Source organism: Podarcis liolepis, assembly GCF_965112155.1.
Source record: "Podarcis liolepis genome assembly, chromosome: 14".
Classification (NCBI taxonomy): domain Eukaryota; kingdom Metazoa; phylum Chordata; class Lepidosauria; order Squamata; family Lacertidae; genus Podarcis; species Podarcis liolepis.
The window spans coordinates 4,928,612-4,955,145 of record NC_139569.1 but is presented as its reverse complement, the minus strand read 5'-3'; the positions used below and the strand labels follow the sequence as shown (position 1 = coordinate 4,955,145).

The 26,534-nt window shown below is 43.1% G+C and overlaps 1 protein-coding gene across 2 annotated transcripts in view; it reads right to left on the bottom strand.

Annotated features, from left to right (window-relative positions):
• MAD1L1 (mitotic arrest deficient 1 like 1) overlaps positions 1 to 26,534 on the bottom strand; it is a 464,357-nt gene that overhangs the window by 155,267 nt on the left and 282,556 nt on the right. For both annotated transcript variants that reach the window (XM_083474732.1, XM_083474733.1), the window contains exon 16: positions 25,652 to 25,859. In XM_083474732.1, coding sequence (XP_083330858.1) covers positions 25,652 to 25,859 — 208 coding nt within the window. The remainder of the gene's footprint in view (positions 1 to 25,651; positions 25,860 to 26,534) is intronic.

Genomic DNA, 26,534 nt, shown 5'->3' with positions numbered 1-26,534 from the left:
CTAATGGCATCTACGTCACACAGGAGATCACAGACGCAGAGATTTTAAAAAGTCGTTCCATTGTCTGGAGAGGTCACTTCCTGGTTTGCATGGAGAAGACATTTTCAATGGAGACCAGTACCGGGTGTTGAATTTTTGTGCCTCCTAACAATTTTGTGGGACCCCCCCCCCATGCTATGTCATTACTTCCTGGTTACAGAGGAGTCATATTGGTGATAAAAGAGAACAACACTTTCCCTTGCTACTCATATGCTTTGCTATTTAAGATAAAATAGCTGTTTTTCTGTTTCCTTTTAGTAGACAATGGGGGGCTAGCTTCCTTTTCAAATCCCTATCAAGACCCAATAGTGTCATCAGATGTAATGAAATAAAATCACAACTAATTAAATTTGGCTCCATGATTACTTCAGAAAGGACCATGTAAAGAGAAAGCAAATGAAAGCACCTTCAACAAAGCAGCACATGGTATGCCAGGAAATTGTGGGGGAAAGGGAAGAAGATTTTTTGGCACAGAAAAAAGCGAGCTGTGCACAAATACAACAACAGAGAAATCAAGGACTCTTGTGAAAAGCAACAGATAAGCAACCAGCCCTGTCTCATTTCTTAGGCACTGGACTCTGTTTCAGGCTTTCGTAGTGCAACTGGCTGAATGCACCACTGTAGTTTAAGGAAAGCCATGAAACTTCAATGTTCAGTGTATCTTCGTTGCCATCCTAATGACTCATTCTACAAAGTGCTAGATTTAAAGCCACTGGAGTCAGTACTAAAATTGTTAACTTGTTTGGGGCCAACAACCAGCTTTCTACATCACAGACTCTCCTTTCCATGGCTCACCTTCAGTTTCCTAATGAGCAAAACAGAATCTACACTGACAGAACTGCAAGCATGATGGTCAACCCTGCTGACACATGAAAACCAGCTAGCATTCAAACTGTTGGGAAGTTACATCATCCAAGGAACTCTGTAATTAGCAAAAGTGCATTGCTACCTTTAGAACCGTTCCCCAAGCATCCAGGGAGTGAAGATTTAAGAAAACATATTTTGAACATACTCGCCATTTTAATGCAGTGGTGAAAATATGTCTTTTATAAGCACTTCCTATTAATATATTATTTCCAAACACTTTTTACCTGTCCTTAAGAGTGCATTGCTAACTAAAAGCAACCGTAGCTGGCAAACCAACTGGAGCTGGAAAACAGCACTCCCAGCCAGGTGGCCACCTGAGCCTCCAATGGCAATGTTGAACCCAAGCTGTAGAACTGATTCTTCAAAGGGTGTGCAACCTCGTCTAGAACACGTGATCTCCCCATCTCCTGGATGTGAGAACTTGAGTCATCTAACAAGTCTGCCTTCTCAGGATTCAGCTTCAATTTACTGGCCCGCATTCAGCCAAGCACCAACCTCACCCTGAAAGTCATTTGCCTGTAACTAAGCAATCTCTTTTGTTCGATTTCGACTGTCATGCTGGCTCCTCTCTTCCCATCCCCAAGGCAGAAGAATGACTGGAAGTGGAGAGGGGAGAGTCAGTGACAGAGCACCATGCAGTTAATGATTATTACCAAGACCTGCTACAGTTCTTTTAACCACTAGCTTAGGCAAATAAAAGGGAACAGAGAACAACTATTGTAATTCATGTTGCCCTAGGCCTCCCTATGCCTGCGTTGTTGTTTTTCCTGAAATGAAACAAAATTCATATTCTGAATGTAAAGGCATGGGGACTGGAGAACAGAAGGGAAACACAACCCCAGCTTCTGCTATCAGGCTAAGGACCCCAGGGCCACTAGGAGGCTACCCTCAACCCTATAAAATTAAGGCAATTGGGAGACCAGCCTGGCCTTCAGCCAGAGAAGAAGAAGCTGCAAGGAGCTTGCTTCTTTCTCTCTACCTGGGAGGACACTCCACTCTACCTGGCGATTGCCCCGGGGACTACAGGAGCAAGCAAGGGGAAAGGCCACTCTGGGGTCAGACTCCATACATTGGCTGAACGAACAGGAGTCACCCCTTGCCATTTAAGAAAGAACAGCAGAAAAGGAAGATCAGTCTGACCCCAGCAAGATATGAATGCCCTCCAATAGATCACTTTGAAGAGTTCCTCTCCCTTTTCCTGGTGTCTCTCGTCTTTTTAGTCTGGGAAATAGATGGCAGGGCCTCTCTCTACCCGCCCCCCTCTCTTTTATGGATGTGAGCCATTTTGGGAGACAATAATTGTCTGGAAAGCGGGATTAAAGGTAAAGCGAATGAATGAATTAATAATTAAATAAACAGAATAGAAAATGCTCCTCTTTATTTCCATCCCCTTGGTTACCTTTTGCCTCACAATAAAATGTGTTTGTGAGAGCCTATGGAAGGAAGGGTCTGAACATTCATCGCAATACAGGTTAGTGTGTCAAAAAAGCCTCTGGAAGAGGCATAAGCATTTTGGCAGACCAGAAGGAACCCAGCACAGTTCTACTGAGGAAGCTAAGTAGTTCTTTGTTTCTTTCTTAAAGGTATATCCTGCCTTTCCATCAAATGCTGCTCAATACAGATCCAGGCCCACCTGAATGGAAAACGTAGTCGCCCCAACTTCTTCAGCAGAATAGCAAAGTGCTAAGTGAAAATAATGACAAATGCAGCAAAGCAGTGCCTTTAACTCTGAACCTGTTTCCTCTACACAATGTCCAGCTTTCAGAAGCAGGCTCAAGAAACCAATAAGAGAGATTCCCAGAGGCAAGGTGAAAATTTATCCCACAGCAAAAATCCATGCCTAAGCACACAGAAGCAGCACTGCTTGCATTTAAAAGCAATGGCTGTTTTATTATTGGACAAACTATTCAATAGCCAAGCAGATCCATGATGTTTATGTGCCCACAGATCATGTGTTGGAAGTTGGGTACAACTCAGCTTGCAGAAGTGGGGTTTGCATGGGTTAAGACAGATAGAGTGAGGGACATCCACAATCCCAGACTAGCCCTGTACTTGTAACCTATCAACTTACCTCCCTGACTCATTGTTTAGACAGATAGGTCTTAAATTGTATCCTGTTTATCTCCTCCTCCTCCTACTTCTCTTTCAGATCATCTTTGACGATCCTTTGAGAGAATAAAGAGCAAGCAAGGTCGCCATGTTCTTCTCTAGACTAGCTAGTTAGGCTAGAACTAGAAACAAGTTATGTATTTCCCACAATAAAAAACTTTGTTATTTTATTACCTATGGGCATCTCTCTGTGTGTTTCATTGCAACAGGTAAAGTCTAATCCCAAACCAAGATTCACTTAAACACTGCTCAGTCACAGGTTTCAATAGGTAATTGAACCTGTTATCCCAATATCACGTTCTCCACTCCAACATTTCAAAACTTCCCTGTATAGTTTATTGACAGATCATCAGAATAGCACAATGCACCAACCTAAAGAGGGGTTGAACAAGGGTATCCAGTCTCCAGGACCTTACCTCCAGTGAAGGCGCTGCTTCCCCATTCTATATACCAAAGTGGTCAATTTTATTGAGTATAGCCAAAGGCCTTTACAATGGACAGCAGAGAATAAAAGGAAAACTTTCCTCTAAGATCATACAACGTAGCCTGTAGCAGTTTACAACATAAAAAGAAATTTATAACATTAAATTTTAAAATTGGAGTGCATTCACATAGCTGGAATGGAGCTTCTTGGCTGCAAATCTGGCTACCTGGTGTGTCATATATAGATGTATATCTGTTAAGAGTTCACCTGTCACTATATACAGAAGTGAAGTGGACTGGCAAAGGATTCTTACTTCAACACTGCTGATGGGCAAGCATCCCCCACTGCACAAGAGACAACAGACAAGTTTAGGAGGACCAGGACAGGCATATATTGATCACTCCTTCAACAGAGAGAAATAGATGAGATGCCTAGGAGGGACAAGACAGTTGCCACTGCTGCCTTTGTCATCAGCTGCCTTGAAGTAGTCACTTCATACTCACATGACACCAACACAATGGTTCAGCAGGAGGCCAGAAAGGATATGTCTTAGGGGAAAGGGCACCCTTAAGGCTGAAGTTCTAGCCTGAAGAGGGAGTCAGCTGATGTCCCAGCTTTAATACTCCCAACCTGACACTACAAGTCAGTCTTGACACACCAGGCCCTATAAAACACTGGTAGCCAAGACAGCTCATCCCTATGATTTCAGATGCCTTCCCTACACCTGTCCTATCTGGTGCCTGACTCCAACCTGTCCTTGTCTATGTCCATTGCTTCTGGTTCTTCTGATCACCATCTACCCACACCAAAACTGGATCCTAGCTGCAGACTGCCTTGGAAATGACCAAGGAGTGACATTTAAGTTTTAATTGACTTTCTCTTGCAACTGATTGTATCAGGGATGGCTAACCTGTGACCATCCAGAAGATGTCATCATCTCTACCCACTAGCCATGATAGATGGGGCTTATGGAAGTTGGAGTCCAAAACATCTGGAGGGCTGCAGGTTAGCCGACACTGAATTAAATAAAGTGTGAATGCTGCTAAGCTTTTCTTGATACTTTGAAGGAAGTGTGCAGCAGCTTACAAATAAATAAAAGCTAGCTCTCATTGCTAAAAGGAAGTCCCATCTTTATTTAGCACCCTATGGTAGAATTGCAAGAGATTAAAAATTGTATTTTAAAAAAGTAAATGATGTATCTTTAAATCTCAGGCCCAACAATTAATCAACTCAACCTTTAGCTGATTCCCTGACCAGTTAAAATGATTAAAGCTTGCAGTCCTCACAGAAAAAAACAGATAACTACTAAAGTTTTCAGCCAAATTCAAATTCAGAATGATTGAAATTGTTTCCCCAAAGCAGCTGCAAGTTGGCTGCATTCGTGTGTGTGTTTTGAGCACATAAAATGACAAAAAAAAGATTGAAAACAGTGCATATGCTTATAGAGGTCACGGCAGCAGTCACATGGGAACCATACAACTCTCTGTGTCTCGACTTTTCTCTGATTAAAATATCAATCTAATTGTTGGATTTATGTAGCTTCCCTCGTTTAATATGGAAATCAGTCTCCAGCATCCCACAGCTAAAAGGACGTGTTACTCCGTTTACTTGATTAGTTTGGGAATTGCTGGTCCTGCTGTCACCATGTTTACACTTTTAGTGACAACTTTGCATATCAGATTCACATAATGCACTGTCATTGCTTTGCTTGTCAAATACAAACTCTTTAAATACAGTCCTTGCTTCAGCCTGCTTGCCTGGCACCGGTTTCAAGGCAAACCCTTTGTAATATTCAGTCAAGTTCTTGTTTAATTAAATAGACAAATTAGCTGCAAAAGTAAGTGCTTCATAGGCCAGAAACCCAGAAAGATAAAAAGTTAAACTTTGCACTTGAGTGGTTTCTTGCAACAGGATTACTTGCCTAAACCCATAGCACTTTAGTTCCCACTGAAAACACCTGCGGCCATTTCTTTCTCCACCTTCAGACCCTTGTTCAAATTCTCTCTCACACACACACCCTGACCCACAACTGTAACCAAACCTAATAAACTGAACCAGCATTTGTCCTTTGCTACCTTTTCATTTCCCTAATAGCACAATACAAATCACAGACGTGTCACGGGGTCATATCAAATGCATCTCTGTACTGTTTGACCCATGATAACGTATTCCACTTGCAATTCACCACTGGATGGTGTCATCGTTGAGCAATGAAACCTGCACCTGGGAACCAAGCCATAGTGGTACTTTTGAATAAGGATACATTAAGGGCACAGTACTAGTAACCTAGGTTTTCAGTCTTTCAGCTGCTGACTTAATGCACATAAGATTTCCATTGAAATAAGTTGCTTGGGAATTGCAGCCTTAGGGTGTTACTGAAGATCATGGATGCATACAAATTTCAGCTCTTGCTAACTGTGTTTAACTGGAAATTGAAAATTCAAGGAGCTGAAGACCAAATGTGAGTTGAGTAAACTTTTTTGCTGATCAGCTGTGTTGCTACCCTGGATCTGGGTGGTGTATATTCAATAACCCTAGGACTTTACCTTCCCTGGTTAAAAATTTATACCCTCTCAGTTTTATTAAAATCTGAATGCCCCATCACCTCCTTGACATTAGCAGACCAAAACATGCCCCTCCATAACTCAACATACCCAACCTCCCCCCTCCCACACAGGGCCTCACTAATAGGTTTCTACCAGGCACCGCTGTTCACTGAGACATGAAGCTTTGATTTACAGAGGAAACAATACACTGACAACATGCTGAGCAAAGATCTGAGGCTCTTCCTCACCCCCCCACCCCCCATGCCACACGCACATCAGAGTGCTCTGCCATGCTGGCAGGCCGGTTTTTCTAATGTCAGGGAATTTGTGTCGGCTTGAATTTGAGACATCAGCACAAGTCTTTCTTCTCCTTCCTGCTGATGAATGAAAGAGCATTTTCAATTGTGTACAATCCAGCAGCCCTTATGGCACTTCGCACCTAATCAAAGGCTGCGCCTGTGATGCAAACAGCTTTAACCAGCAGCTCGTACTGCAATCCTACAGGGTATGAAGGACAGCTGGGGAGCGCACGGCATGTCTCACCCCTAAGGGGGCCTGGGCAGCACTGAAGAAAGCTCCATCAGGGAGGTCCAGAACTCTGCACAGTAACACAAAGGCAGAAGATGAACACCAGTGTTCGTGCACTGCCTTAAATTCATACAGGTCCATTCTGGACTCTGCTAAGAGTCTTACCATCTGCATAGTTTAGGGAAGTTTTTCATGTTTGATGTTTTATCATGTTTTTAATATTCTGTTGGGAGCGGCCAAGAGTGGCTGGGGAAACCCAGCCAGATGGGTGGGGTATCAATAATAAATTATTAATCATCATCATCATCATCTATGGGAGGGACAGGGAGCCTGCTCCAGATGCAGAAGACCCCAGGTTCAAAACTTTTTAAAATTTGTTTTTAGTAAAGATTTTCTTATGCTACAAAACAACGAAAACTACATCTAGCATCTCCATTGTCAATTCATAGCCTTTTTCATAGTTCGTTTACGTTCAGTATGAGACACTATTGCCATAGACATCATGCAGTTGGGGAGAAAGAGAGGGAGGGAGGGAGGGAGGGAGGGGTAATGGTCTTCTGTTCTATTGCACTGTGTTTGTGTAGGGGTTTATTCCAGCATCACATGGATAGGTTGGTTGCAGTGTGCTTTGCTTGTATGTGTGTTGGGTCAGATTAGCCATATTGATTCAATACTTTTTTGGGGGGGCGGGGGAGAGTAAGTCATTGTCTTGTTGTGCTATATATGTGAAAAAGGGGAGCCACACTAGGGTGAAGGCATCCTCCTTTGCTTGGCCCAGTGCTAGTTTAAGTATGTTGGTTAACTATTCTAGTAGAGTGATTTCCCATTCATTTAAGAACCAGTGGTCTATGTTCATTTCTGTTCACTTCCAGTGTCTAGTTGTGACGTTTCTGGCAGTTGAGTGTAAATGACTTATGAGTTCCTTGTCATGTGTGTTGTTGTCCTGGAATATATTTAATAGGGCTAGTCATGGAGTTGCTTCTATCACCCAGGTTCAAAACTTTGACCTCCACCTCAGAAAGGATCTTTGGTAGCAGGCCTAGGAAAGGCCTTTGTTAGAGACCCTTGGGGAGCTGCAACCCAATTTGAGAATAAGGCAAGAGGCTAGATGGATCAAAGGTTTGACTCTACATAAAGCAATTTTATATGAGCACATTGCCATCTCCTTGTTCAGGAGCGGGAAGAAGCAAGGCTGCAGTCTACCAGCAGGCAACTGGCCAATTCTGGGTAGGGATTCCTATTTTAAAAATCCTGGTCTAAGTGACTTGACCCAGCATGGCATTTAGCTCCTTAAGTGAGGAACCCTTAAAATAGATTATTCACATCCTTCCTGTTGAAAAATACTACATACTGTTGTTCTGTAACACCGTGCTGGACCACAGGGATCCTTGTTTGTTTGGTTAAACAAGGCAGACCATGCAAGACCATCAGCCTATCTCTGTCCGAATCTTACTGTGTGTTATGAGATAATGAAGCTGCCAGATCCCCAGCAACTGGGAAGTGCAAAATAAGGAACTCCTCTTCAGTAGAGTCTTTCAACATGAGCAGAAGGGGCTTTCAGGTCCCTTTACTGCTCATTATGCTTTCTCTCCTTGAAGGCAGAACTGCCTCTGGCTATGGAGAGATGGATGGCACAACTTCAGGAGTCCAAAGGGACTGGCATGACAGCTAAAGAGAACATTTCTCTCTTCCGTCCGTGTCTCTTCTAACCCACCCTGCTCCCCAAACACAGGCACACTTTCAACTACTGTCATAATTTGGGAGCCAGGAACAAAAGTCCTCCCTCAGTCCCTGGCCCCAGGGGAACTTAAACGTTCAAAAACATTTAATGGCCTTGTTCCTATTCTGCATATTTTTACAGGGCTGCCAAGCCTGTTTGTGTTCCCTCCGTCTCCCATCTCTTTCCTTGGCAACTCTTATTACCCATAAGTTTCCTTGCTTTTCCAGCTCTCAAGCCTTCCCCTTTCAAAGGTGTTGGCCAAAGCTGTGCCACCACTACAAAAGCCACAATCCCCTTTTCTTTACAGAAGAGCCTGCCAAATAAATTAGAAGCCATATCTCATGACTTGGGGACTTTGCAGATCCTAGTGGAGCACATGGGATGGAGACAAGCTACTTCCTTGGAGAGAGAACCACCAGCACCTTGTCTATGGTCTTTCCAGGTGGAAAACACAGCCAGCTCCCTGCAATGCCTCTGGCTCTCTAGCCTCATAGACGCCAAAGGCTTTTAAAGCAGCCAGCTAGCTCTTCCAGGAAGGCACAGCCTACCACACTTCAGGCCTTGTTGGCACACATACATAAAGCTTCAGTTGGCTCCCGCTCCCTACAGAGGCAACGTCTCTTGTAAATGCCTTCATAAGACCCCTCCAAACAATCCATGGTCTTGTATGATCCCTGCTCAACTGTTATCTCTGTGCCAAGTATCCTATGCCCTGTTCTGTGGATGCTTGAGAGTCAGAGTCTCCAATCTGAACTTAAGCTCTCTGCACCAGGGACTTGTGCACTACCACTCCCCTTGTATGACCGAGAGATGGACTTTGCTAGTCTTTACCTTCAGTTTCACATAGGCCCAGTTGAGTATTGCTTATAAATCAGAGATTGCTTAAACAAGCCAGCTTCATAAACCATGGTTTGACGTTGGCTTGTTTGGAAGCTGACCAAAGATTGTTTGAATCTGTACCAAAGTCCTGCTCCTGGCTGCCCAGAAGGAGCAGAGGGGGCAGGAGAGCATGCAAGTCTCTGGTTCCTTTCTCTTCCGAGTGCTAAACCATGGTTTACCATTTCGTGCAAACTGGAACAGTTTTGTTTCTTTTGTTTGCATAGTTCCCAAGTTTGGATGTAACAGGAAACAGTGGTTTATTCTAAACAAAACACAGAGACTTTTTATGTTCCCTCAGGTGTTAAGAGGAAGAGAGGGGAATGTGTGAGCCCAAGGTTCACCATGGCATAGTCTCATAACGGTAAGCCCTGACTTCCCATTATGTATGAATTAAGCTCCTATGTGGTCTTGAGCAAGCCATAACCCCCTCAGCCCCGTAATTACAATTTTGGGTAACATCACTGACCTGTCTTACATAACTGCTGTGATTAGGCACTTTGATGATGGGTAGTTGCCCCTCTACAGATCCATTGAGCTCCACCAGATCACTCTTTGTCAAGGCCTCAATTATTTGATTGCATTTAGGCACACAGATCACTCTCTGTTGCTTGTGCGCTCACCATCGCCACCTGTTTAAGTTCTTTTTGTTGCCCCTCCCCCAAACCTACCTTTTTCTGGCAAAGTGGCTGCTTTTTCCAGAGTCATAAAGTCCTGTTTATTTTTAATTATTACATTCATCTTTGCCATAGAGTGCCCAGAGAGATTGTGAGATGTGTTTTTTAAAGCAAATAAAGCATAAGAATTCACAAAGAATCCATGGTGCGCTGTACTGTGCTTCAGGGAATGGTAAAGCTGTACTGAAAAAGGACATCTGAAGAGTAACATCTACCCTTTTAATATAGGTAGAGTTTAACTTTTTCTTCCTTGTTTTGCTTCTCACACAGTCATGAATCATAGAGAGGAACAAAAATCTGTAGATCCTTTGCTCTTGATGGAAGGATAAGTGCACTAGGTAGCCTTTGATTATTGCCAACCATTATATAGTCTCTTTATACAAAATCACCTCTGGCTCTGTGGACAGTAGATGGAAGCAATACCCCCACCACTTTGACTTAATGGTGACACTATTTATGAAGGCACTAATCTCTTCAAAGACAAGGCACCTTTTGCAAGACACTGCCCTCCCCAAGTCCACACTTTTAAAGGAAAAAAATGCCAGATCCTGTTCTTCCATTGGGTAACTCAAATTAAATACTTACATAATAACAAATGTAATACTCATCAGACAGAAATATCTGTGGTTGTAAGCATAGGCGCCGACTCCATGGGGCCTGAGCCCCCTCAAAAATTCGTTTGGGGGGGCTCCGCCCCCCCCAATAATCTCGGGCGCCCCTCCAGCAGAGCACCACCGCCGCCCCTCCCCCAGCCCAAAATGCACAGGGTCGGGCTGCATGCCTCCTGCCCTCCCTCCCGAGCAAAAGCTCCACCCAATTTCCTTCGGAGCTGATTAATAGGCGCAGCACGCTCTCCCCTATTCGCTCACGAGGAGGCGGCGCCACTTTATCTGCATATTCATGAGCTTATTTATTATTCATGAGCTTTCCCGGGCCCCCCCAATATTTTTTATAAGTCCGCACCCCTGGTTGTAAGTGGCTTTAAAGCAGAACCTTCCATTAGATGCTTAAGAACATAGCAACATAAGAAAAGCCTGCTGGAAAGGCCAATGGCCCGTCTAGTGCAGCATCCTGCTGTTCTCACAGTGACCAATCAGACGCTTGTGGGGAACCAGGAGACAGGACCCGAGCACAAGAGCAGCACTCTCTTTTTTTTTTTATAAAATTTTTATTGGTTTTACAGATTTTTTAAACACAAACAAACACATAAAGAGACATACAAACACGTATAATTTCATAACATTTTTTCATAAACTTCTTTTCCGGGACTCCCCCATACCCCCCCTTTCTGCATCCCAATGTCCAAAGTATTTTTTAGCAACTTCTAAATATACCTTTCCAACCTCTGTCATCTTAGTCTTTTCTATAATCTTATCTCTTAACACTGTATCCCTTTCTTCCTGAAAACCTCAACATTCTAACATTCATCAAGTTTATAATAGTCCTTAAGATAACTTTTAAATTTTCTCCATTCTTCTTCCGCCGTCTCTTTTCCCTGATCACGGATTCTGCTTGTCATCTCAGCCAATGTCATATAGTCCATCACTTTCATCTGCCATTCTTCCAGAGTGGGTAGATCTTGTGTCTTCCAATACTTTGCGATAAGTATTCTTGCTGCTGTTGTAGCATACATAAAGAAAGTTCTGTCCTTCTTTGACACCAATTGGCCGACAATGCCCAAGAGAAAGGCCTCTGGTTTTTTAAGGAAAGTACATTTAAGTACCTTTTTCATTTCATTATATATCATTTCCCAGAAAGCCTTAATCTTCGGGCATGTCCACCAAAGGTGGTAAAAAGTACCTTCAGTCTCTTTACATTTCCAGCACTTGTTATCAGGCAAATGGTAAATCTTTGCTAGCTTGACTGGGGTCATGTACCACCTGTAAGTCATTTTCATAATGTTTTCCTTTAAGGCATTACATGCCGTGAATTTAATACCGGTGTTCCACAACCACTCCCAGTCAGCAGACATAATGTTATGACCAATGTCCTGTGCCCACTTAATCATAGCCGATTTAACTGTTTCATCTTGTGTATTCCATTTCAGCAGCAAGTTATACATTCTTGATAAATTCTTAGTATTGGGTTCTAACAATTCAGTCTCTAATTTTGATTTTTCCACCTGAAAGCCAATTTTCCTATCCTGTTTGAAAAACTCCATTATTTGATGATATTGAAACCAATTTTGTACTTTATGTTTCATTTTCTCATGACTTTGTAATTTCAGTTTATCTCCCTCTTGTTCCAAGATTTCACAATACTTCGGCCATCCGACCTCCATATTGAGTTTCTTCACTGCCTTAGCCTCCACAGGAGACACCCATCTAGGGGTTTTGTTTTCCAGCAGATCTTTATATCTTATCCAAACATTAAACAATGCTTTTCTAACAATATGGTTTTTAAAGGCCCTATGCAGCTTAATTTTGTCATACCATAAATATGCGTGCCAACCAAATGCATTATTAAAACCTTCCAAATCCAAAATGTCTGTATTCTCGAGAAGCATCCACTCTTTCAGCCAGCAAAACGCTGCTGCTTCATAATACAATTTTAAGTCCGGCAGGGCAAATCCCCCTCTTTCTTTAGCATCTGTCAATATTTTAAATTTAATTCTGGGCTTTTTGCCCTGCCAGACAAATTTCGAAATATCTTTCTGCCACCTCTTAAAACATTCCATCTTGTCAAGAATCTGCAAGGTTTGAAACAAGAATAACATTCTAGGCAATACATTCATCTTAATTACTGCAATTCGGCCTAACATTGACAATTTCAAATTTGACCATATTTCTAGGTCTTTTTTAATTTCTGACCAACATTTTTCATAGTTATCCTTATACAAATTCAAATTTTTAGATGTCAAATAAACCCCTAGATATTTCACCTTCTTAACCACCGTCAGCCCTGTCTCCTCTTGGAATTTCTCCTTCTCCATATCTGTTAAATTTTTTCCTAAGACTTTAGTTTTTTGTTTATTCAACTTAAATCCGGCTACCTGGCCAAACTGTTGGATTATTTCTAACACTTTTTTCGTGCTAGTGTTTGGCTCTTGCAATGTCAATACTAGGTCATCTGCAAATGCTCTTAACTTGTAGTGTTTAGCTCCGACCTGTACACCTTTGACCTGCTGGTCGTTTCTAATCATATTCAGCAACACCTCCAGAACCGAAATAAAAAGCAATGGAGAAATCGGGCACCCCTGTCGTGTTCCTTTTTCTATCTTGAGTTCCTCAGTTATTACATTATTTACAATCAACTTAGCTTTTTGTTCAGAATATATTGCACCCATACCATTCTCAAAACCTTGGCCTACCCCCATCCCATGAAGATTCTTTTTCATAAAACTCCAAGAAATATTGTCAAAGGCTTTCTCCGAGTCCACAAAAATCAACACTGCTTTAGAGTTTATATCCACCTCTAACTTTTCCAAAATGTCTATTATATTCCTTACATTGTCTGATAGGTGTCTTTTTGGGAGAAAGCCTGCTTGGTCCTTATGAATCTTCTCCATCAACACTCTTTTAAATCTTCTTGCCAGGATGTCTGCAAAAATTTTGTAATCCACATTAAGTAATGATATTGGGCGGTAGTTCTTCAATTGAGTCTTTTCAGTCTCTGTCTTTGGTATGAGTGAAATATACGCTTCTTTCCACGATTCAGGTGCCTTTTTCCCCTCTAAAATCTCATTACAGACTTCTTTTAACGGTTGAATTAACCACTCTTTCAGAGATTTATAGTATCTAGAAGTCAGTCCATCTGGTCCTGGAGATTTGCCCAGTTGCATTTTCTGAATGGCAGCCTCTATCTCTTGTTCTGTTATTCTCTGATTCAGATCCAGCTTACTCTGATGAGAGATTTTTTGTAATCCATATTTGTCAAGGAATTTGTCTATATCTTCTTCATTTTGCGGTCCTTGAGTATAGAGTTTTTTGAAATAACTTAAAAAGCAATTTCTAATTTCATTAGGTTTAGATATATTCTTTCCATCCACTTCTAGACTTGTAATTGTGTTTAATTTCTGCCTTTTCTTCAGTTGCCATGCCAGAAGTTTACCACATTTATCTGCCGATTCAAATGTCTTTTGTTTCATTTGTTTTATCTTCCATTCAATCTGTTGATTCATCAATTCCATATATTGTACTTGATATAACTTAATCTCTCTTAATATCTCCTGGGACTTTGGTTTTACTCTTAATTTTTTCTCTCCTTCCTTTATCTTTTCCAAAATCTTTTCCTTCTTCTCATTCTGTTTCTTCCTCTTTATTGAATTTTGTTGAATCAGGAAACCTCGCATCACAGCTTTGCTTGCGTCCCAGATCACTCTTTTTTCCACATCGGCCCTTAAGTTTATTTCAAAGTAGTCCTTTAGAGTTTTTTGGGCCTTCATGAGGATCTCGTTATCTCGAAAAAGGGTGTCATTCATTCTCCATCTAAATTGACCAGTTGTTGTAAGTTTCATTTCCATCTTCACAGCGTTATGGTCGGAGCAGGTTTTTGGGCAGATTTCTACCTTTTTAATCTTTGGAGCCATCCCACTAGTAATCCAAATTTGGTCGATTCTGGTCCAGGTCATCATTGCTTGGGAGAAAAAGGTTCCCTCTCTCTCAAGAGGGTTTCTTGTTCTCCATATGTCTATTAAGTCCATATTTTCCGTCATTTCAAAAAAAGTCTTAGGAAGTCTCCCTTCCTTGGTAACTGTCAGTCTTTGTGCCTTATCCATGTTAGTGGAGACCACACCGTTCATATCCCCCATAATTATCATATTGTAATCCAGATAGTCCGTCAAAGTCTCATGAAGTTTCTTAAAGAACTCAGCTTTGCCCTCATTTGGTGCGTAAATTCCAACTATCAAAAATTTTTCTCCTTGTACTTGAATCTCAACTGCCAAATATCTCCCTTGTTCGTCTTTGAACATCATTTTTGGAGCCCACTTCTCCTTTACATATATGACTACTCCTCTTTTTTTCACTTTGTCTGATGATATAAATTCTTGTCCTAATCTTTTGTTTATAAGTAGTCTCCTGTGAGCTCTGGTTATATGGGTCTCTTGTAAACATATCAAGTCCAGTTGTTCTCTGTTCAAAATATGAAAAACTTGTCGTCTCCTCAAAGGCATATTGAGCCCATTACAATTCCAACTAAGGAATTGCAGGGCCATCTTGTTATTTTTCTGACACTCCTCCAACAGCTCCAAGTTGTTGCTCTTCCTCTGATGGTGGTGGTTTGTGTCCAAACGAAAGATTCAGAATGTCTATTGCTCTCCTCTGTTCTGCAAGTACGTCCACAGTTCCCTTCTTTAAGTCCTCTCGATTTCTTTCCAAAAATTTCTCTTTATCTTGTATAGTCTTTATTTTCACCTTCTTCCCCTTGTAATCGAAGGACAATCCCTGTGGAAATTCCCACCTGAAAAGTATAGTGTTCTTCTTTAGCAGATAAACCAAATCCTTGTAAAAAGCTCTCAAATCCAGGATATGTTTGGGAATGTCTTTAAAAATCTGTACAGCTGAATTTCCAATTTGCAAGGCCTTTTCAAAGTGTAGTCTTAATATTTTATCTCTTTCTTCCTTGGATCTAAGTGTAATCAAACAATCTCTCGGGGTCTTTCTGTTCTGCTTTTTACCCAGTCTAAACGCTGTTGTAATTTTGAATTCGTCTTCCTCCAGATCTTCCCAACAGTCAGCGAACTCTTGTATTAAAAACTCCACGAGATTGTCATCTTCGTTTTCTGGAATCAATCTCAATTTCAGATTTCTCTCTTTTCTCTGTAACTCCCAGAGAGCCAGAGTTGCATCGTGCTCATGTACCTTTTTGGCAATCGGTTCTAAGTTCTCTTGTGTCTCTCCAGCTATAGCTCTGGCTTCTTCAGCAATTTTACGTGTAGCGGAATTTTCCTCCACCAATTTATTTATGGATTCTGTATTCTGATCTAATCTTGCTGATATTTCCGTTAATTTTTGTGTGTTTTCTGAAGTCTGTTTTGTTAGAGACTCCAGGGATTGGTTTATCTTAAGTAAGGCTTGTGTCACAGCATCCATGGAGACAGCTGTCGCTTTTTCTTGTCCTGCTGTTCCTGTAGGTCCTACAGGAGTTACGCCTGTGATCGAGCCTCTTTTCTTTTGTTGCTGTTGCTGCTGCTGGTGCTGTTGTTGTTGTTTAGTCTTGGCTCTTGTGACTATCTCTTCTTGTGAGCCACTCATGTCAAGGTCGTTTCCCACGGGAGCTGTTTCCCGATGGAAAGTTCCACTGTCTTAAGTTGTGTTGGCCTTTACTTTACCCTCTAGGGGGAGCAAATCAAAATGTCCAGATACAAAGACAAAGAGAATATCCAAATATGTAGGAAGAAACCAAAAGGAAAAATTTAAAACAAGTATAGCAGGAGGCTTGTAACTGTAAATTGCCACAGTTTCCCAATAGATACTGTCTCAGCCTGCTCTGGTATACTGTAGCCAAGGAATGCGAGAACTTTGTATCACACTGTTACTTTCACAGGAAGAAATCAGTTCAGTGTGCTATTGTCTTATTAGGCAGACCGTTTCAGGTTCTTGAGACAGCACTCTCCCCTCCTGTGGCTTCAAGCAACTGCTACTCGGAAGCATTACAGTGGTACCTTGGTTTACAACCATAATCCGTTCCGGAGGTCTGGTTGTAAACCAAACAGGTTGTAACCCAGGTCGCGCTTTCGCCAAGAGGCCCCCCCCCAAAAAAAGGGACACACACTTCCTGGTTTGATGTGGTTGTAATCCAAAGCGGTTGCAAACCAAGGTACCACTGTACTGCCTCTGACCACGGACGCAGAGCATAGCCATCATGGCTAGTAACCTTGGTAGCCTTATCCTCCCTGCTTATGTATCCATGTGCATATTGAGGAATCTACAGAATGAGCACACAACGGCTTTGACCTTGGAGAGTAAGCTTTGGATGATATTTTACCCCTTTCCAGCAATATCGCTGCTACTAATAATAATCATCTCCATTCCCTGTATGAGTCAGAGTCCATAACAAAAGACTTCATTATAAAATTAAAACATGAAAGCAAAACAATGATATAACTGCTTGTAATTATAGAAAAAGCCGTATCATAGAAAATTCTACAGCAGGCATCCCCAAACTCAGGACTCCAGATGTTTTGGGACTACAACTCCTATCATCCCTAGCTAACAGGACCAGTGGTCATGGATGATGGGAATTGTAATCCCAAAACATCTGGAGGGCCGGGTTTGGGGGTGCCTGTTCTACAGTGATGGGTTTTTTGTTTTAAAAGATACAACAAGCAAAATGAAATCCTATATGGCAGGGCTGGAGGATCATGGCTGCATTAGCATCCTGTAGGCACCTTTCCAGGAGCTGAATGCCGGTGATAGGAAGGTGTTCGGAGCTCCGAGGTGACCTCCCCTGGGCGCAAGACTGGGCGATATGTAGGGAGGTCCTGGGCTGCCCAGAAGACAAGGCCCCCCTGTTGACCTCACTAATGTAGTCCAAAGGAAAGCAGAGCAATACACATTTGGCATCATCTTAGTTGCAGGAGTTGCTGGAAGGAGGCATACAAGACACCATCCAACTCCACTCCAGATTTGTGTAGGGTTTGCTCCTTAGCCTTTTCTTCTCCCAAAAATATTCTGCAAGTCAGTGGGTATAGATAGTTCCTCAGAGTTTACTCCCAAAGCCTTTCTCATGAATGAGTATAGTCGCAAGGCTGTGCAGGTTGGGATTTAGAGGTTTCCTTCTCCTATGTGGGCTACCCTTCCAGGCTGATGAGCCTCATTTGCCCCTCACTTCCCTCCACAACTCATGCAGAAACTGCCTTCTTGACCACTGGATCCACTATTGGTCTGATTTGCTCAATCCTCCGAGGCCTGTCTTTGCATGCAGTGGAAGTCCCTAACTCAGCAAGGGATTGAGATCCATCATTTACTTTCACTCTCACCCTCACCTGGCCAGCTGAAACCATTCCTAAGGCAAAAAGAAAGAAACAGTAGGCTGCAAAACTCCAGGATTTCTGTACATACATGCACAGTATCTCCATCTTTTATCCTAACAAGCAAAACATACTATTACAGTTCAAGAAGCACTCAAGGAGTGCATACAGCAGGCCTTGCAAAAGAGGCTGAGGTCTAGTGGAAGGGGGCATGGCCAAGGGAGAGTCCCAAGGGTCAAGCAGAAAGAGCCAGAGGGCCTCATTTGGTGATAAATAGAGGACACACATAGGTCTCTTGTTCTCCCAAATATCCTGTCTCATTACCTGTGTGGTGCGCAAGGGAAAATGGGGTTCCACTGAGTGCAACTGAGGGTCTTCTGCAAGAACAACTCTAGCGTGAGTGGCTCATGCACCATATGTGAACATTTCTCCTCTTGCACTGATTGCAGAGAAAGTATGAGAAACCAGCCATGAACATTCTTAATGCCACCCAAAGCCCTTTCTAGCACACTCATTTAATAGCACTTGCGCACAGGCTCATGAGCAGAGCGGGCGGGCAGGCTGGACAGTGACTAATTTTACTGTCTCTGGCTTGTCACTTCAACAAGATTAGATTATTTTAATGTTAATTCATTACCCAATTTAATTCCAATTAATAATCTCTATTACAAGGGTTTACCATGGCAGCGATCACGAGTAAATTTTCTGCTTAAGTTCTGTTCAGACTAAACGTCTAAATTCATGACAAAGCTGTCAGTTCACTTTGCAATTGATAGTTTTAAAGAAAAAGATTTGAGGCTTTCAGACAATGCTCAAATCACACTGTCGCTATAGAACGGGCTGGTTGCTCTGTTCATTATTATGTGTTCTAAAAACACAATATCACATTTCAACAAGACTCATTTAGGTTTAAGAAGCCCATGTAAATAAAAGTATGTACTACCTCTTAAACTATTTGTCGCCTATCATAAAACATTGATGTGTGACTTACGTAATTAAAAAGCAAACATCAAGTTTAACAATAAAACAATACCCCCCCCCCAAAAAAAACCACAGGCACACAGAAACAGCAACAGGCATGATTATCATAATCTCTCAAAAGCCTGAGAGAAGAGGTATGTCTTAATCTGGGGCTGAAAGGATGTTAATATTGGCATTAGGGAGGCTCTTGCTGGGGAGTAAAGGTGCTGCCATTCAGCACTCCAGATTATCAACAGCAGTTGGACCTAAATGATAATGAAGTTTCAAGCACACATATTCAGCTAGAGGGAAGGAAAAATGCCTAGAGGTATGTGTGTGCGTTCAAGAATCAAGTGGTCTATACATTTTGTTAAATTAAAAAAAATAAAAATGAAGGAAACATCGGTATCAGAGTTCAGCATTTGCTGCCACCAGGTTCACATTCTGGGGGTGCCTATGGAATAACCCAGTCAGAACACACAGGAAAGCTCACAGAGTCCTGGGTATCAGGCAAAAAGGCACAGTTAGCTTTGAATTCATAAACAAGCAAATAGTCCAGTTAACGTCAGATGCCCAACAAAAAATGGGAAGCCTATGGGGAAAAGTTATCAAGAACTGGGCACAGTTTGACATTTCCAAGAAGCAGCACTGGCAATGGGAATACTGGAATTCTCTAACTTGTATGATGATGGTATCAAATTTGGCCAGCCAGCAGCTGAATTCTTTGCAAATCAAGGAAAGATGTGCAAGCTCATCTCTGCTTTTTCCTGTGTCCTTAGCCATTACCCAGTGCATATTATGAGTGGGCCTCATTCTCTTGAATGAGGGAAGCTAACCTTGCCAACAAAGGTCCGTATAGTTAAAGCTCTGGTTTTCCTAGAAGAGATGTGTGGAAGTGAGAGCTGGACCATAAAGAAGGCTGATCGCCGAAGAATTGATGCTTTTGAATTCTGGTGCCGGAGGAGACTCTTGAGAGTCCCATGGACTGCAAGAAGAACAAACCTATCCATTCTTAAGGAAATCAGCCCTGAGTGCTCACTGGAAGGACAGATCCTGAAGCTGAGGCTCCAATACTTTGGCCACCTCATGAGAAGAGAAGACTCCCTGGAAAAGACCCTGATGTTGGGAAAGATGGAGGGCGCAAGGAGAAGGGGATGACAGAGGACGAGATGGTAGGACAGTGTTCTCGAAGCTACCAGGATGAGTTTGACCAAACTGCGGGAGGCAGTGGAAGACAGGAGTGCCTGGTGTGCTTTGGTCCATGGGGTCACGAAGAGTTGGACACGACTAAACGACTAAACAACAACAACAAAAAAACCTTGCTCTCACAATGCTGTGACTTCCCAAGACAACGTGAGGCTTTGTCTAAGCCCCTCTTGGCTGTTGGGCAAGTGCAGAGGTTTAGTTCAGGCACACCTGCTCTGGGGTCTTTGTGTGGGAAAGACAAATCTGCAACATCCGAAGTACCTGGGAATGGGGGTGGGTGGGGAAAGAATATCAGATTACTCTTGAATGAAGCATCTTAAGGAGTTGAGTCAATCACCCCTAACCACCACAGAAACATATTCGCTCACTCCCACACATCGACACTAGACTGACACAGCCGAGAGACATGAGTAATATATACTTCCAAAGGGTTTGCCTTGCTTTCACTCCTTGTCATTTCCTGACAGGAATTAATTGTCAAGATTGATCTGCAGTGCAACAGACCTATTCACTAGTGACTATGATTAAACAGGAATTCTATAAGGGGTTGTACTAAGGCAGCCAAAAATAAAATAATCAGAATTATTTAAGTTGGCATGAGAAATAGTTTAAAAGCATGAGAGGTACAGAGTGAAATACAGGAAATTGAGACTAAGAGTAAAGAACACACACACCCCTTCTTGCATTTCAAACTGTTATCTGTCTGGAACCAATAACGTCAGCTACTTCTTCACTTCAGAGTCCAGACACACTTGATGGGTGCAGTGAATTATGATTTATTAGATATTTCTGTAAAGCAATGGATAGATAATGATCCTTTTTTAAAAATTAATATTCATAGTTATGATTAATGTATGTATTATGAACAGTAGCCCTGGAAAGAAAATCTTCTAATTGTTTTTAATTAGAATATATATAATTATTCAATAAAGTTTCTTTTGAAAATGGGAAAAAAACCTGTCACAAACTGCTTATCTGAACTTTTGTTTAAAGGACAAGAGAATTGCGAAGAGCTATTCATCACATAACAACCTGACTTTGGCCAATGCTGTTTCACAGGCCAGGTTTAATAATTGAGTCCAAATCTCTGGAGCATTGCAGCCCATTCTGAATAATGGAGCCACTGCAGCTCTGCCCCATTAATAAGCACAGGACCATCTTGTTTGCCATTTTCACACCACAAAACGGGGAAAGGGGGAGGGCCAGTGTTCATAAGGCACACCGTTCAAAATGCTTCTTCTCAATAACCATGTCACCCGTTTTAATAGAGACTATTACAAAGCAAATGAGAGAAAAGCACCACTGAACTCCATGGCAAGTTGCCAAGATCACGATACAGCCTCCACTGGCTGTGCTCAAAGAGATTTAGAGTCCAGCGTAACCTTGATTTTTAATGGAGTCGCATTTAATGAGCTTTAGCACCCATCATAAAAATTTCCTTATTACCTCGCCCACAAGTTAGAACCACCATCAGCGGGCACATGGTGCTTTCTTGTCTGCTCAGAAGGTTTAATGGCAGCCAACACATTATCATCAAAGCCATCAGCAGCAGCATCTTTAATGTTTGCCTGATTATTTTTCGTTCCTGTAATTATAATCCACTGAACCTTAAATTTAAACAGCTATGGATCACAACCAGCTTCCTGGCTGGCTATGGTACACCCATACTTCTAGCCCTGAGAAGATGGGGCAGCTCAGTACATAATGCCTAGGAAGGGCAAGCCACCTCCTTTTAACCCACCCAAATACTTTGAAGGTATCCCTAAATTCCAAGGCTCACATCACACACACACACACACACACACACACACACACACACACACACACACTTGTATCAAACCAAATGCTTCATCTAGCCCAATTTCCCACAATGGCTGGCTAGATGTCTCCCAGAAGTCCATAAGCAGGGCATAACGGCAATGACCTACCCAGGCTGAACTGCAGAAAGCAAAAATAATAACAAGAATTGGGGGGAACCTTTGACATGAGCTATTCAGACAACCACCTGTGCTCCCTCCAAATATTTGGGAATCTAGTGGAATTTGTCGGTCCAATGCATAACAGGCCTAGAGCCATCCCTTGTTTGAGACATGCTACAAAAAGTCGATCACATGGCACAAACTTTTAGAGAGGTCAGGACAAGCCAGATACATGGCTGAAGGAAAATTGGAGGAAATGACAACAATGAATGATGAATCAGAAGGCTCAGACATTCAGAGGGAATGGAATCGTAAGAGCAGATTACACCCCAGGGTGTCATTGGGACAGTCACAGGCGAAAGCTCACTGCAGTGTTCTTTCTATGACTGATACGAGGCAGTAACCAGTTCCTCAAGCACTAGGTGGAGGGGGCTCTGAACAGTTCAAGCCCTGCATATGTGCATTTTGAGGACTTGGAGTACATTTGCATCTGACTCATAATGTGCTTAAAGGTAAAGGTAAAGGTAAAGGTACCCCTGCCCGTGCGGGCCAGTCTTAATGCCTGCTGCTTAATTAAAAGTGAACTTGCATTGCCCTTGATTGTCCCATGACCATAAGCTGCATTAGTGTGGAATCCACTCTTGCCACACTCTTTAGATCACAGAGAAATCCACACTTGCATATGCCCATTACAGTGGGAGCTTCACAAAGACAGAAGCTCATGCTGCAGATCTGTGGCTATGTAGAAGGCCCCATTTCAACAATGAAAGACTCCAGTAAGAAGAAAAAATGTGGATGCTGGATCAGACCAAAGGCAAATTAGTCCAGCATTCTGTTCTCCCAGAGGCCAATAAGATACACAGATGGGGAGCCCACAAGTAGGACTTCAGCACAATGACACTCCCCCAAACTGGTATTTGGAGGTATGCTGTCTCTGACGCTGGAGGTAGTACATAGCCGTTATGACTAGAAACCATTGATAATGTTATTATCCAAGCAGGTAGAAGACAGGATTGCTTGGGTCAGCTTTTTTGCCAAGTGTTCTAGATAATGATGGAGGAAGCCTTAACAGTTCAGGAATACAATACCTCAAGGACCGCCTCTCTCCATATATAAACCAACCCACACCCTGCGATCATCATCTGAGGCCCTTCTTTGGGTGCATCCCCCATGAGAGGTCTGGAGGGTGGCAACCCAGGAACGGGCCTTTTCTGTGGTGGCTCCCTGTTTGCGGAATGCTTTCCCCGGGATGCTCGCCTGGCACCTTTATTACATAGCTTCAGATGTTAGGCAAAAAGGTTCCTCTTCAACCAGATGTTTGGCTGATTAACATTCTATAGCCTTTTAAATTTGTTTGTGGGAAAGGAGTTATCGCTTTGTTTTATTATGTGTTTAGCATTTTCATTTTGTACTTTTATGTTATGAACTGCCCTGTGATCTTCAGATGAAGGGCGGTACACAAATTTTAAATAAATAAATGCTGAGTCCACGCAGAATTTCTGCCTCATTATGTTACAAGTTTAACAAACTATCTAAATTGTTTGGTTTGTTTGTTTAGATCAGCAATCTAAATTGTGCAATATAGGTTTCCACTGTTGCCTAAGGTTGTGCAAAACAGGACAGTGCCTAAAATGATGCCCAGATATTGTCAATGCCAGTAGTAAAGGTCACTTGAGGGCTAAATCAAATTCCACTCGTCACCAGCCCACAGTAAATCCAAAGCACAAACAAGCCCTTTGGGTCATGAACACATTAAGACATGCTAGATAAAACACACGGCCACACTTAGAAATGAATTAAAGAGAGGAATTCAGCAATAAATTACAGTACAAGTGACCCAGCTGCTCAGTTTGCTAGGCAGGGACAGCCTTGGAGAGCAGGACCCCCCCACCCCCGCAAATGATTGAAAATGTTGACCTGGACCATTTGCTCTTTTTTGAGGAGGAGGAATCACTCTGAGGTTGGGGGAGGCCCTCCGTGAGTCACAGGAAAACAATAAATTTGCCTTTTAAGTAAAGCTAGATAAATTGGTCTATCATCTCTTCCTCCTAGCTACCACTCCACTACCTCCAACTGGCCAACTGAAGCAAATGCTGATGATGGGGACCTTTGGAACCGATTTACCCCCCCCAACCCCAAAAAAGCTATTAAAAGAAAAGGTTTCTTGTCTGCTCTTAGGATTGTTCATATAATTAAGACTCAGAGACTTTCATCACAGGGTTGTTATCCTGATATGCCTTGTCTGCACTGAGCAGGGACTGGGGCATTCCAGCTGCAGCCAACTATCTTGGTTCATTCACAAATCGCTTTGCTTATCTATCTAAGGAACTCCAAATTCCACCTGCCAGAGATTAACTAGCCTACAGTTGTTTACACAATCCCTCCCTCCTGGATGAGAAGCGGCCCGATATGTATCAAGGATGGTTGGGCCATTTTTCAACGACTAAAATGAACTCAGAGATTGCAGTTCTTGCAAAAACAAGGTCCTTGTTAGCACAGTACAGAAATATATGTTGTCTCTGTAAGCAACATCCATCCACCATGTTCCTTTTATTGCTGCTACATGCCTGAACCCTCTTAGCACTGCATAAACCTTGTCCCCAACTTCTTAGTCAGAGACATCACACACACACACCTGCTCTGACAAGGCCTATCAGCAACACGTCAGTCTTCCCCTACACTGACCCACCAACCCTGGCGGAAGAATTCTGCAAGGCTCAGAAGTCTGCTCACTACTTTATGTTGTTTTGTTTGGTACTGACAAAGGTGTTATCTTATTTGGATTTTGTGCTCCACAATGGAGCACAATGAGAAGTTCAGTTCAGCTACAACTCTGTGTGCATCTTAAAACTGTGTATATATTTTGGCTGTGCTCTGAGCAATGAATGGGGTGCCACTGCAGAGGAAGCAACGATTGAGCATCTGGATGAAGGCAACATAGGTGCAAGCTTAATGTGTCCTCAGAACCTTTGTCACATCTAATGCAAGCCTATGTTCTGATTTGGCCTTGAAGGTTTTCTGCAGCACGCGTCTTCCACTGGGAACTGGGTTGGGTCAAAGTTTACATTTCTTAGGAAATATCACCTCCTTTCCCCATAAGGGACTCCTCAGTTATATGGCCAGAGACTCCTGGTGAACTCACTCTACTGTGCAATAACCCCTGTGGTGAGCCATGCAACTGTCTCCAGATTAAAAGGTAAAAGTAAAGGTACCCCTGCCCGTACGGGCCAGTCTTGACAGACTCTGGGGTTGTGCGCTCATCTCACTCTATAGGCCGGGAGCCAGCGCTGTCCGCAGACACTTCCGGGTCACGTGGCCAGCGTGACGAAGCTGCTCTGGCGAGCCAGAGCCACACTCGGAAACGCCGTTTACCTTCCCGCTAGTAAGCGGTCCCTATTTATCTACTTGCACCCGGGGGTGCTTTCGAACTGCTAGGTTGGCAGGCGCTGGGACCGAGCAGCGGGAGCACACCCCGCCGCGGGGATTCGAACCGCCGACCATGCGATCGGCAAGTCCTAGGCGCTGAGGTTTAACCCACAGCGCCACCCGCGTCCCATCTGTAATCTCCAGATTACAGATCTCCAAAGTCACACTTCTTATGAACACACATGTAAAATACGGGTTCATGTGTATAGGTCAATAGACAACAAGCAGACCTTTGTTTATCAGGCAGAGTTATCATTAAAGGAGGGTGGATTCAGGGAATCTCCCTTTCCACCCAGGAGCATTTATATAAGCTAAACACTCTAAACCGCTAGGCTGACTGTGACTATAAACAATTAAATGGCTCTCAATGCACTCTGAAATGCTGCCCTTTGCTACACAGCAACACTATGATGAATGAGTAATTGACCAGGAAAGCGCATACCTGCAATTTCTTGAGCTGACTGGAGACTTGCCGCCCCCTCAAGTTTTTCTGGGATAGAGTCTCCTGCTTCCAGGACTCTGACCAGCTCTCTCAAGCGTTGGCATTCCTCCCGCAGATGCGTTTGCTCCTCAAGACGCTGCTGCTTAGCCAGGCTTGCTGGGTTCAAGCTGAAGTGGAGCACTTTAGTTTTACTGGGATCGTGATAGCCCTACAAAACATGGGAAAAGGAGCTCATTAGGACCGACAGGGTCAGCTTACTAGAGAGGATTACCCACAACCACAGCACAGCAGTGCAGGCAGAGGGGAAGCGGAGAATTGCACACTAGCATATCAAAATTAAGATTCAGCAAAGGCTGACCTATCTGTTGAAGTGAACCTTCCAATAAGCTGATCACCTGGAACTTACTTCCATGGTCTACATTCATGCAGTTAAAAAGCTTTCATGGCCAAGCCTCCTCCACTCTGCTTCTGCCTTGCAGCCACGCCTCACTCGCTGGCCCCCTTTGGGCACCGGGCACCCCCACTCCTGGTGGAGCCAGGCTGTAGCACTATGCGGGATGGCAGGTGGTGTCCCCCTCCCCTCCCCTTGCAACCATGTCACAATTGTGCCCAGGTTGCTTGCTGGTGGCACCATCCATTCTGCAGACCGCTTTCCCGGTGTGCGCTACTACAGCGTCCACTGCCATTAGGAAGCCACTTTAATGAGTTTGCCAGTCCTTTCTCCCCCATTACGACTTTGCTCACATGCACAACACTGCAACATCCGGCTGGCCCTTTCCTGCGCGCCTTCTTTGCCGTGGTGCATTACAGCCCTGAGCATGTCTACTCAGAAGTAAGCCCTGTTGAACATGAGTGCCACTTTCTCCCAGGCAAGCGTGCATGG